This window comes from Empidonax traillii, unplaced genomic scaffold (assembly GCF_003031625.1).
Source record: "Empidonax traillii isolate 1590-97213 ecotype Southwest subspecies unplaced genomic scaffold, ASM303162v1 scaffold72:size2462915, whole genome shotgun sequence".
Taxonomy (NCBI): Eukaryota; Metazoa; Chordata; class Aves; order Passeriformes; family Tyrannidae; genus Empidonax; species Empidonax traillii.
Window position 1 is genome coordinate 711,959 of NW_020955265.1, and position 12,221 is coordinate 724,179.

General features: G+C 39.6%; 1 protein-coding gene across 2 annotated transcripts in view; it reads right to left on the reverse strand.

The window, feature by feature from the left end:
* The window catches only part of THEMIS (thymocyte selection associated), an 82,270-nt gene that overhangs the window by 20,294 nt on the left and 49,755 nt on the right, over positions 1-12,221 (reverse strand). For both annotated transcript variants that reach the window (XM_027880528.1, XM_027880527.1), the window contains one exon: positions 562-712. In XM_027880528.1, coding sequence (XP_027736329.1) covers positions 562-712 — 151 coding nt within the window. The remainder of the gene's footprint in view (positions 1-561; positions 713-12,221) is intronic.

Here is a 12,221-nt window from a genome sequence, read left to right on the forward strand (position 1 = left end):
CTTCTCAACTTCAGTATGGTTCCTTTCTGCAAAAGAAAAAACTTGAAAGATAAGTAGAAAAACTAAGTATCTATTGAAAATTATGGCAAATCCAAACAAATGATGACTTTAAAAACAATTATCAGTGAAGCAATTTGCTCAATATTATTTTTTTCTCTAAAATACAAAAATGTGAGTTGAAGACATCTTCATATCTTTATGCAAAATGTCTGCTCATCTTAAAACCTTTGGGATAGGTATTCTTTTTAACAGATTATGTGTAAGCATCACCCTAAAGCTAAAGGAAAGCACATCTTTTCCAAACGTATGTTCCTCAAACCCACTGAATATTCATGCTGGAGTGTCAAACAGAGTTTAATACCATGCTGCTGTTGAGAGCTTGGATGAATTTGCCTTACGGCATTTAGGAAGGAAGAACAGAAATGTTCACTTTTCATCCCTTTTGACTAAGCCACAGATTCCAAGTGAAATAACACAAGATACTCCGGTATGTCAATCTTTCATCAGGGCTGGGGTTAAGCTTTGTTATATTAATAGCTCAAACCATAAAGCTTAACTGACCTTTAATCACAGTAGTTTCCACTAGTGGAGCTTTCCCAGTCTTGTCCTTATTCTCACAATGCACCAAATCATTTTGACAACTAACTTGCAATTCCGAAACATCAGCAGCTTGACTTGTGCATAATCTCTTCGTGGTATCTACACAGAAATTCTGAAATAGAAGAGTACATTAACTTTCCATGTAAATTGTTATTCCTAACTGATGCTTTCAGAGATGTGACATGTAAGAGCAATATTCTTTGAGTTGCTTCTGTGGGTTTTAACCATAGATCTGTTTGTCAAAGTCATCGATCACATTTACCACAATGCTTGTCTCTGAGGCATGTACATCACAAAATAACATGACCGGAAGGCACTCTAGGTGAAAAAATTACCTCTAAAACATATCTTCAGTCTTTCTTTTCATGTTTTTTTTTTTTTTTGGTTCCTTTTTTTTGGCTACATGGAGTCACACAAACAACAGGAGATTTATCTATCCTTTTGTTTGATACAGATTACTTTCTGATTAACTATTTTTATTGTATTGATTGTTCATTTAACGTGCTCTGTTAGGTATTACATCACAAATTCATATAAAGTCTGACATTTCAATTACATTTACCCAGTAGCATTCATAGCATAGACAGTATAGATGGATGATGGGATCAGACAATTATGGAGTAACTAATTATAGTTTTATTACATTGCAGAAAATAAGTTACATGGCTGCAATATTTGCACCCTTTGAAATTCAGGCTTGATACATACATTTCCATAATTCTGTTGTTTGTTTTATTTTTAATTCAGAGGTATTTTTGTCATAAGTACTTTCAGTCAAACACCTATTTTTGGCTGTGTAAATAACAGTCAATTAAAAGTGTCAAAAAGTGTATCTTTGGTGAAGCCACAGTACAAGTACAGACCAGTTGCAATCATTATACCAGAGAGTATATATTTTAAGAAATAATCAGTATATACTTTCCATTCAAAATCAAATGTAGATTTTTCCTCAGCAATAACAAAGCCCATCCTATTCAGAGAGATAAGGTCAAGTTGGTAAAACTGACAGTAGCTACACAGTGATAGTATCTGATCTTTTCAATCAACCCACAATTTGCAAAGGCACAACACAAGCCCACATTTTATGACAATCTGCCCTTTCTGAAAAAAAGATATCAGCTAGCAACAAGAAAGTCACTGGTAATTGAAATAGAAAATTGAAAAAGTATATTAAAAAGACCAGATGAGGATGAAATATGTAACACACAGCGATGATTTTCCTCAGTGGGTGGGTCATGATATTGCATAAGTGGAAGAACCTCATTTTTCAGTTACAGGAATCTATGGTACTTTTCTCCATTTTCTAAAAACAATATCGCAAGCTGAATCTGCAGGGGGCAGTTGAGTTACAGTATTCAATGCATGTTCAGCATGTACAGGCTGTACAACGCTTGACAGTGCTCTCCTTGACTGCAAAACTGCCACTGAGGCCAAGCAAAGCTTTAAGCAGTGATGTAATAATTCACAAAAAATTCAAGGACTTGTACAAAAATAAATTCACCGAGGAAATATTTTGCAAAGAGGACAGAAACATCAGAAGAAGTTCTTCACAGTAGAGAATTAAAATAACCCGATGGAAATGGCACTGTTCAAACTCGGACAATGCTTGGCTGGTGTGCTGTGGAATAGTTTCACTGAGCCTACAGGATTTTAACTTTCTTCCACCAGCATGGCATGGCCTTTCTTTCATCTCCAATTCTTTTCTTGATCACCTGCACCTAAACATGCCTGTATGCACCACCTATTTGTTGCCAGACTATCCCGATAATACCTATCACAGAATCACAGAATATGCTGAGTTGGAAGGGAACCACAAGGATCATTGAAGTCCAACTCATAGCCTTGCACAGGACCATCCCCAAGAATCACACCATGTGCCTGAGAGGATTGTCCAAACACTTCTTGAACTCTGTAAGGCTTGGTGCTGTGACCACTTTGCTGAGGAGCCTCTTCCAGTGCCCAAACACTCTCTGGGTGAAGAATATTTTTCTAATATCCTACCTAAACCTTCCCTAACACACACACTTTACAGAGAGTTACTGAGAAATGACCACCTTCTGCTTGGGGAAAATAAATGCTTAAATAACCATGTTTCAGAGCTGCCACTAAAATAGTCCCATCCTTGGGATCAGTCATACTTGTTTATCACAAATGAAAGGTCTTGGGAAGAGTAGGGTAACTTTATTATTCACAGGCAGATTATTCCTATGTTCAAGTTATTTGGCACACTTAACACACAGAAAACTTTCACTTAATAATCAACTTTCAGGTAAAAATGGATCCTTAATTTAAATAGTACACATTAAAAAAAAGAAGAAAAAAGATTTTTTTTTTTAAATTATAAATTCTTTTATTTTCTAGTCAGCTCACTAGCAATCAATATGATGAATAAGTATGTTGAGTTTATTTATTTTGTATTGCCTTGACTAACTAAAAACAAGCCTTGGAATCAAAACAGAAAGATCTCCTCATTAGGAAAAACTTAGCTGATATGTGTGCTAATCTTATAATTCCTCAGTAAAACCACATGCTGTGAAACAATAGTTACCTGGGGCACCTTGCAAACCAATTAAAATATGCAGAATTCAAATATTTAAAACAAATATGATTACAGAGAGTGAACTGTCACATCACTTTATGCTGAAATCTGTAGCCTTTTTAACATTCTTAATAGCTCTATAGATAACAATTACATTAGAGACCCACAGAGATAAGATTTTTTTAAAAACTATGTAAGAGTGAAGTCTTACAGTTGTCTTTCAAATACTTGGCATACTTAACAGCACAGGGTTTCCATCTGTGCAGTCACTGTTCTACTAATTTAAAGAAGTCAGGGTATCATCCATGGTTTTCAGTAGTTACTGCCAGAAGAAACACTAATTCAGTTAAATACTCATGATCAGAACTACAGTCACTTGTTATAAGAGACTGCTCATGAGGAAACACAAAATCTCAGCATCCTGAAAATACAACCAGCAGCTACAGGTGCACGAACTAAAAATTTTACCCCAGTGGCGAAGCACTGCGCATTACATCTCTAGGCTTGCACGTTGTCCAGGAACAACTAAGGAGACAAAGCACAAAGCCATAAAGGTGCGGTAGTCTAAGTGTACACAGTTCCTCTCAGAAAATAGGTGGTGTTATGTCAAACAGGAAAAAAAAAAGTGTGAGTGCTAAGGTGAGAACTAAAGGGGCGGAGATGCATCATTTTAGTAAGAACAGAAGCGTTAACATTCTGGAGAAGCTGTGAGTGCAGTTTATCAAAGGTGTTTGAACTGAAAACACAGCAGTAGCAAACTGAGTTTCAGAGTAAATGGTTTGAATTAATTTCCCTTGATTACCTAAAGAGTTTAATGCACTACATGTATGTGCGAGTGTGTGCAGCTTTCTTATGCAAGCAAGGCTTCCCTCTGCCTCTCTGCAGAAGCAGTGAAATCTGACAGTAGTTCTTATTTTTATGAATGGCACTGTACAAATAGTAATGCTTTCCCTATCTACAGCCCCAGTTGCACAAAGCCTGTTCCCAAAATGCCAATGTCCCCTGCAATATAAGTGTATGCTATCATCTTCTTCTCATAACTCCAAGGTGTGTTCTCTTCTCACTTTAAAAAATTGAGATATCAACAATTGTTCCCACATGAATATTTCTTTCATTACTGTGTCTAATTGTTTTCTTTAACTCTTTTACATTTCTGTTATCAATATCATGTGGCAATGAGTTCCAGAGTTTACTTCTGCACTGAAATTTACTTTGGGTTGTGGGGGTTTTTTGCTGCCCTACCTCATAATTTCATGCTGCTGCTGTAATCCCTCTCTATTAATTTTCTCCCTGCATTCAGGTTTGTACTATTTTTTCCTGAGCTGCCTCCTCCTCAGGTTGAAGAATTTTTGGTCTATTTAAGCTTTCTTCTTACAGGAGCCGAAATGTAACCCATGCTGCATCGACTGGAAATTCCTGCTTCTTGGCACAATACAACCCCAAAATACTGAGGGCAACCCATATTCCACACATACTTCAGACAGTAGTATTTGGTCACAACTACTCAGTAAGCCCATAAAATAGCACAGAAGTTCTTACAAAAAACCACCCATAAACACCACCCCCACCACCCCCACCACCCAATAACAAAACCACAAAACAAACAACAAAAACAACAACCAACCATTCTGGAGCTGCCCAGCAAAATTTTTGTAACCTCTGAGATAAAACAGAAGAAAGAGATGCTCTTACAGCAAGTAAGAAAAAAGGCTGTTAAATCTGTTTACAAAAAAAAGAAAATAATACATGTGGACATTATACAAACTATTGTTTGGTTGCTTTTTTTAAAGGAAAGAAAGCCTCAACAGCATCTAGAACATTCGGAGTAAAGAAGGAGAAACAACATTTGTTTAAAGTACAGAATAACGTGGGAGTAAATATGAAACCAACAGCTGTCATAGTCTCTGAAAATGCTGTGAGAGATGTAGTGGCATAAACCAATGTGACAAAACTATGCTTTTCCAGACAGAAAGTCAAACTGTTACGTGATTACAAATGACTCTAGTGAAGAGGAGTACTCATTTGTTGGAGCAATCAGTGCAGGACATAGTGCTACACCATCGAAGTACATTTATTACAAGTCACCCATGCTAGTAAACACAGATCATAAACCTTTTACTGCAGTCTTTAAAGACAGCTTGGAGTGGCACTCTTTACTGCTTTCACAAACCCAAGCCAAGGCTTGGGTTTGTGAAAGCATATTTTTTGCTTTGGCATATACTGCATAGATATATTTATCTGTAAAATGCTTAATTGCTGGATGCACCTTTCTGCCAGAAAGAAAAAAGCTGTATGCATAGAATGAAAGTGATTTCACAGTCAAAACAGAGACAAAAAAGAAAAGTTATCCCCACAAGCTGCATATGACGATTCTGCAAGAGAGTCACACAGCACTTTATTCATGGGGAAGCACAAACCTGACTGAATGAAGTTTTTAGTTTTTAATATTTTAGAGAACATTTTAAGGAAATTGTGAAAGAGAGGGTTAGGAAGAGTCATATCAGTCTAAGGCTGATAGTTGCTCATAGTTGCTGATTTATATAGAAGAATTCATGAATTTCTGAGCAATCTACAGAATTACAACCTCCCTATATAATTTTGCTTCAACCTTCATTATATCTGCACGAGTTTCTGCAGAGACAGCTTGGAACTACAGTGAATCAGAGAAGAATCACAGATTTCAATTCCCATATCATATCAACCAGTGTAAATGCTATCACAATCAGAACCTCAGACCATCCTGAAACACAGATCCAAACGGTTTTCCAGTTTGCAAAAGCATAAACTGGAGTAACTATATTCTGGAGTAACTTCATTGATCGAGATTTACACCAATGTTTGTCATTAAGTGATTCTGCCCCTTTACTCTGCTATGGGGGAACCACATTCAGTGTAGTGTGTCTAGCTCTGGGGCCCCCAACATAACAATGACATGGATTTGGAGTGGAGTGGGTCCAGAGGATGGCTGCAAACATGATCTGGAGCACCTCTCCTACGAAAACAGGCTGAGGGAGCTGGGGTTGTTCAGTCTGGGGAAGAGAAGGTTCTGGGGAGACCTTATAGCAGCCTTCTAGTACCTAAAGGGGTCCTACAGTAAGGATGAGGAGGGACTCTTTATCGGGTACTGCAGTGACAGGACAACGGGACATAGTTTTAAACTGAAAGAAAGTAGGAAGTAGATTAAATATTAGGAAGAAATTCTTTACTTCTGTGAGGGTGTTGAGGCACTGGCACAGGTTGCCCAGAGAAGTGATGAGTGCCCCATCCCTGGAAGTGTTCAAGGCCAAGTGGGATGAGTCTTTGACCAACCTGGTCTAGTGCAAGGTGTCCCTGACCATGGCAGGGGGGTTGGAACCAGATGATCTCCAAGTCCGTTCCAACCCAAGCCATTCTATGATTCTGTGAAAATATATTTCATCCACTGCATGACTAGAAGTAGGAATCGGTGCTCCCACCTAACAGATGGGAAAGACAAATTTGAATAATGGCAACACACACACGCAGATTGCTGACACCTCTCAAAATCTGTATTATTACGGCAGACAGGATTGATTTATTCCACTTGAAAAGAAACAATTACCTTTAGATTATTACTCATTTGTATCCCAAGGTAGCCTTTTTGCATGATCTATTGGCAAGCCAACTTATCTTGCACATCAAGGTAATTTTTGCAAGGGCACAGTGTACCCATAGCAAAGGGTACTGACAAGGGTCTATGATTTTGTAGCAAAGAATTTTAATGGTCTTCTCCATTGCACTGATTCCAGTACATGATATCAAGTCTTCATTTTCCACAGTCCACTGGAGTGTGGAAAAGGAGAAGAGCTAGTTAGAAGATACTTCAGAAAGGCCATGGGCAATAAAAAGGATCCTCATTTAGCCTTATTAACATACAGGACAGGAGCACTTTGGAGAATTATTATTTGCCTGCAGGACTCATAAGGTACTATAAACTGCAGATGAGCTATTTTTGACAAAGAGGGGGTCAAGGTTATATCATCTCAAAGACAGGAACAAAATTGCATTAGTTTGTGAGTTCTTCTCCACCTAAAAGTGACACAGAACATGTGATCACATTAGGTTTCTTTGATCCAGGTTCAAGCACTTGATAGGTTTATTCCTTACAAGGTACTTTCTGTACATACCAACAATAACACAATTAATTTGAATTTCATTGTCAGCAGTCTGGGTTTTATCATAGAATCATAGAATGATTTGGGTTGGAAAGGACCTTAAAGATCATCTAGTTCCATCTCCACTGCCATGGACAGGGATACTTTCCACTACATCAGGTTGTTCCTGGTTCTTTTCCCAAAGATTAAAAAGGGGGAAACTGTAAATAAAGTCATGCTGGATCACAGGCAGATGCTGCTGTAGGTTCATTCTAAGGGTTTAAACACTGTAGTTAAAAATGATGTCTTCCCAACAGTAGGGACAGTACAGTATTAGTTAATCCTTGTTCGGAGCTTGAACAAGAATATTTGAATTTAAAACAAAAACAAACCAGAGCAGAGAGCCATGTTCCAGCCAGATCAATTTCTCCAAAAGTAATGTACCAAACCGGAAGGTCTTGGAGAAACCAGCGGCACCGAGCCCTGCCCAGCACGCAGTTTACCTGTGAGCTGGGACAAACATTCCCGTGACATACTGGCAAAAATGAACAAACGCGACGGGCACCGCTAGGGGGCTCCGTCCGCCGCCGCATCCCGCCGCATCCCGCCGCATCCCGCCGCATCCCGCCGCTCCGCCGGGCGCTCCCGCCGGATCGGGGCTACCGGGGCTCGCGGCTCAGCGGTAAGTTAACAAGTGAAAAACCTGGCATCCAAACTCTCCTCTGACAAAGATTTCTCCTTCTGGTCCGCCCCCTTCCACCCGTTTGAAACGACAAGCACAGAAAATCCCGTGGCTCTGTCTGGGACTAGGCAGAAAGAAAACATGCTAGATCAGATTTGATGATTTTTTTGGGGGGGGGAGGGGGGGGATGAAATATGGTGAAATGTTAAAATCTTGTAATTTAACAGGATGAGGTTTAATAATTGCGGAGGTAGTAGCAAACAGGGAAAAAAAGAATCCAGCCAATAGGACGACCTTTAAAGAAGGGCTGCTGTACATGAACGGTCCATGCTTTCCTAGGAAATGGTGTGGGGGCTTTAAGGAGCTAATGAAATAGTGCCACTCTTCACTGACAGTTCCCAGCAGTACAGGTAAATTTTCTACAGCTGATCGAGACAAAATAAATTGCATTAAGTCATCAATAAAAAACACACAAGAGGGTACTGATATTTCGTTCTACTAAAATTCTTTGCTTGCTCCAGAAATTCAGAGCCCCAAGCTTTTTGTTCTTAATCCAATGGCTTTCATGTACTCAATCACTGCTCACAGTACTCATTTAATCATTTGTTGATTGAGATCTTTTTCTTTCCCAAAATCTATCCCAGAATAAGACAGTTTATGTCTCAAGAGACTTTAAAATGAAGCTTTGCTACCGAAGGGTCTTTTATGTCTCTGGGTAACTGAAGCTGTCAGCCTCTTTTCCCAGGCAATTTTTTCCTGCTCTGTGTATGTACAAGCAAAAGAGAACAGAAAATGATGTTGTGCACCCATGAGTGGCCTGGGATGAAACAATGCTCTATTAGCCAGCACAAAATCACGAGGCTTACACCTTCAGCTCTTGGTGTTACAAATCAAAAAGGGTATTTGAAAATCTTTCAGCAATAGTTCAAATGCAAAGTAAGTATCTGCATTATGCCTTCCCCACTCCATCTCTTCCCTCTTCTCTGCCTGATAAATACATAAAGGTGGTGAGTGCTTGATCCTCAGTGCCTCAGAGCAGAAAACAGTTTTTTCATCTTTACTGTAATGTGGATGATGATAATATTGCATTTATTTTTGCAGCTATGTCTTTATCTTAAGGCTTGGATTTTTTTTTTCTGAGTATTTAGTCTTAAACAGCACTTTCTCTCTTCAGCACACTATGCAGTGAAAGGTAAGTATTGTTTTCTCCATTTTACATGCTGGCAAATTGAAATGTGCTCTTTTCCACATAGATTCAAAAAGGGAGTAGGAGCCAGGGAGGTGCCACAGGCTGTCACCTTTCCATACACACTGACTCTTCACCACTCTGCCTTCACTGCCAGCATGGCAATTGCAGCCACACTTGTGAGCTCTCAGCTAAAGAAATTAGGCCTGGACTGTTTCAGATTGGGCAATGGAACACAGTTAGTAGCAACCTGTGAAAATCCTGGTTTCCATGGCATTCATGACAACTGTGAAAGGAAGCAAGAAGAGGACCCATAGTTTCTTGGAGAGTTCAATGCCTTAATCCCAAGGAGGCTTTGCTCTTCTCCTGGGCTGCTCACTCACTCAGCACTAAAGTTCTTGGGAGAAAAAAAGAGTACACGTGAAGAAGTAAATTATTGAGATCTGCTTCTGTATTACAAATGCACCTCACCTTGGCAAATGGAAGTGCTTGTTTGTTCAACGACTATGAAATGTTGCGTTTTGTGCAATCACCACTTAAGCAGGAGATGAGAATTCTTCTCATTTATCTTTAATAGGACATTAACTTGAAATATAATTACAAGGGAGAGCTAATTACCTGCAGGTTTGCCAAACTGCAGATGGAATCTACTCAACAGAATGAAATCTGAATGCTGAAGCTGATGTGAACGTAAGTGCAGTTTAGTGTGCTGAAAATGTGAATTTAAACTAAATGAAAAGAAGAAATAAATTTCCTGTAACTCCTGACACAGAACCTCAACTAAGGCAGCCCTCACTGCACTGTTGTCTCAGCTCTCTCTCTCTCAGTCCTCAGATCTTCTCTGTCCCTAAAAAAATGAAATAAAACCCATACTGATTCAGGTCAAAATGTATCCACACAGTATTTTTTCTTCACCTTTGCTTTAAGCAGACACTCAGGAAGACTGAGAAATGAGCAAGGCGACCTGCTACATTCAAATACACTCTCAGCCTCTTATTATTTTCAGCTCAGGGAATTTCCTGAGTTTGATGTGGTTTGTCTATTAGTAACCCTCAAAGGGTCTCTCTTCCAAGTATCTGCTCAATCTCCCCTTGAACTCCTGATCTTCTTCCAGCCTTGTTCGGGCTCCCCTTAATCTAAATGTATCCTGCCCCATTTCCTCTAACTGTGGTCCCACAGAGAGTGGGGAAGGGTAGGAGTGGGGAGGCAAGATTTTTAAAATAAATTGTTTTCAGTTCTTACTGCTGTGCTGCCCTTCCCAGCATAAGCCTGCAAGTCCAGCTGCAGAGCTCACACTGTGCTTCCTCTTACTGCATGACAGAAAATGCTGTGCATGGCAGACAGCAGCCTCAGGAAAGCAGCAGGACACTGTGTTGGGAGGAATTAAATACTTCAGACCAGACTCGGACCTCAGAAACTGGGTGTAAACCTGGAGTCACTCCCTGTAGTTTGAAAGCATTATTCTGGATTTACTCAGTCATGGACGAGTTCAGCGTGGGGCTTCTTGTTTTTCAAAATCATCTGGTTTCCAGGCCACAGCAGGAAATGTTAACAGCAGGAGTGAAAAGAAAATGGGTTATTTTATTAGTAAAATGCATTCCTATTCTAACAGGTATTTCTGCAATGTTCCGATTCCTTCAAGAATTTTGCCTTCTCACACACATATGCACAAAAAAAAAGTATACAAATATATGAGTATATAAATATTTCAGTTTGCCCACTAGAAGCCAGCCTGTTTTGTCAGAGAGAAACTATTCTGCCCCATTTTCAATTCCATTTTTGTTCTTTTTTTCTCCAACATAATTTCAAAGCTCTGAAAATTAATTCCCTAGCAGCTCTGTTAAGCTGCACATTGGTAGTTAGCAAACCTGGCTAAGTCACAGGGGGTTTTGGTTTGTTGGCAACATCGGACCATGTCCTGTAAAGTATCTGGATTTTTCCTCGTCTGAAAGGATGTTCACATTGTGGAACTTCTGGAAAATTGGGAAGTGCCCACCCCCTGAAAAAAATTCCCTTCTAATTACAAGTACTTATCAAAACTATTAAAAGGAGACTTTTGGGTCTGTTTCTGTCTGTTGGCATTTTAGATTTTGGTTTCCTCAGTTCACTACAGGGAACAAAAAGTAAGAGGTGGAAAGGCTTTCAAGGGTGTTTGCTCCCCAGTATCAAAATGAAACTCTGTAATGCTACCTGCCTGCTTCTACTTCCTGCCCCCAGCCCTGAATCACCCTCCCTCCTGGGCACTGGAGCTACTGGAGGTCTGAGAGCTCTCCCTGGGTTATCTCTGTGGCAAGCAGCAGCCCCTGATAACCAGCTCACTTCAGAGACAGGCTGTAGCCTGATCTGCCTCAATACCAAGCTGTGAGAATGAGAATTAAATATCCTCCTCTGTTCATAACTGTTTTCCATTACTTTTGTTAAATCCACTCCCTTTCTAGGTTCTCTCCAGGGAGCTGGGTTTGTAGGACAGGCCTGGCACTCCAACAATGTTCAGAGTTATGCCTTAGTGGCATTTATAACGCCTTTTAAGCCCATTCAAAAAGAGACAAGCGAGAGGATCTGTACAAATCTCAATCCATTATTTCTTGGCTTTCAGAATAACAACAGAAAAGTCATCCTAACAAGCAGCATGGAAAACAGTGATGGTGGTACTTCCCTCATACACTAAAAAATGTCGAATAGCAGAAGAAGGTACATATTCAGTCATTTTGCTTTATGTTGTGGAAGTCAGGGACTGTTCCACACGTGTTCGTATTAATGCATAATGAGTTTGTCCATAGGATAGAGATGGCTGTCTCATGCCACAGGCTTCTTCCAGCAAACACCACCATGTCTTTCCGCCTGTATTTTCTTCACAGAGGTTATGTGGCAATTAGATGTTTTCTCCTCTTGCTTGATTGTGATGGTATCTTGACACTCATTCCTGTTGCTCCCAAAGGAACTAATCTGGAGACAGTAGTTACTAATTTTCAATGTATTCCATTTGTTTGGGATGCTATTAAAAAGATGAGCGAACACCTGTGGTTTATTTTTGTCAGACACAGAAAGGTCTGTGATAAAGTCTTCTAAGGTATTTTAATATTTAGCTAATTTTTAGATCTT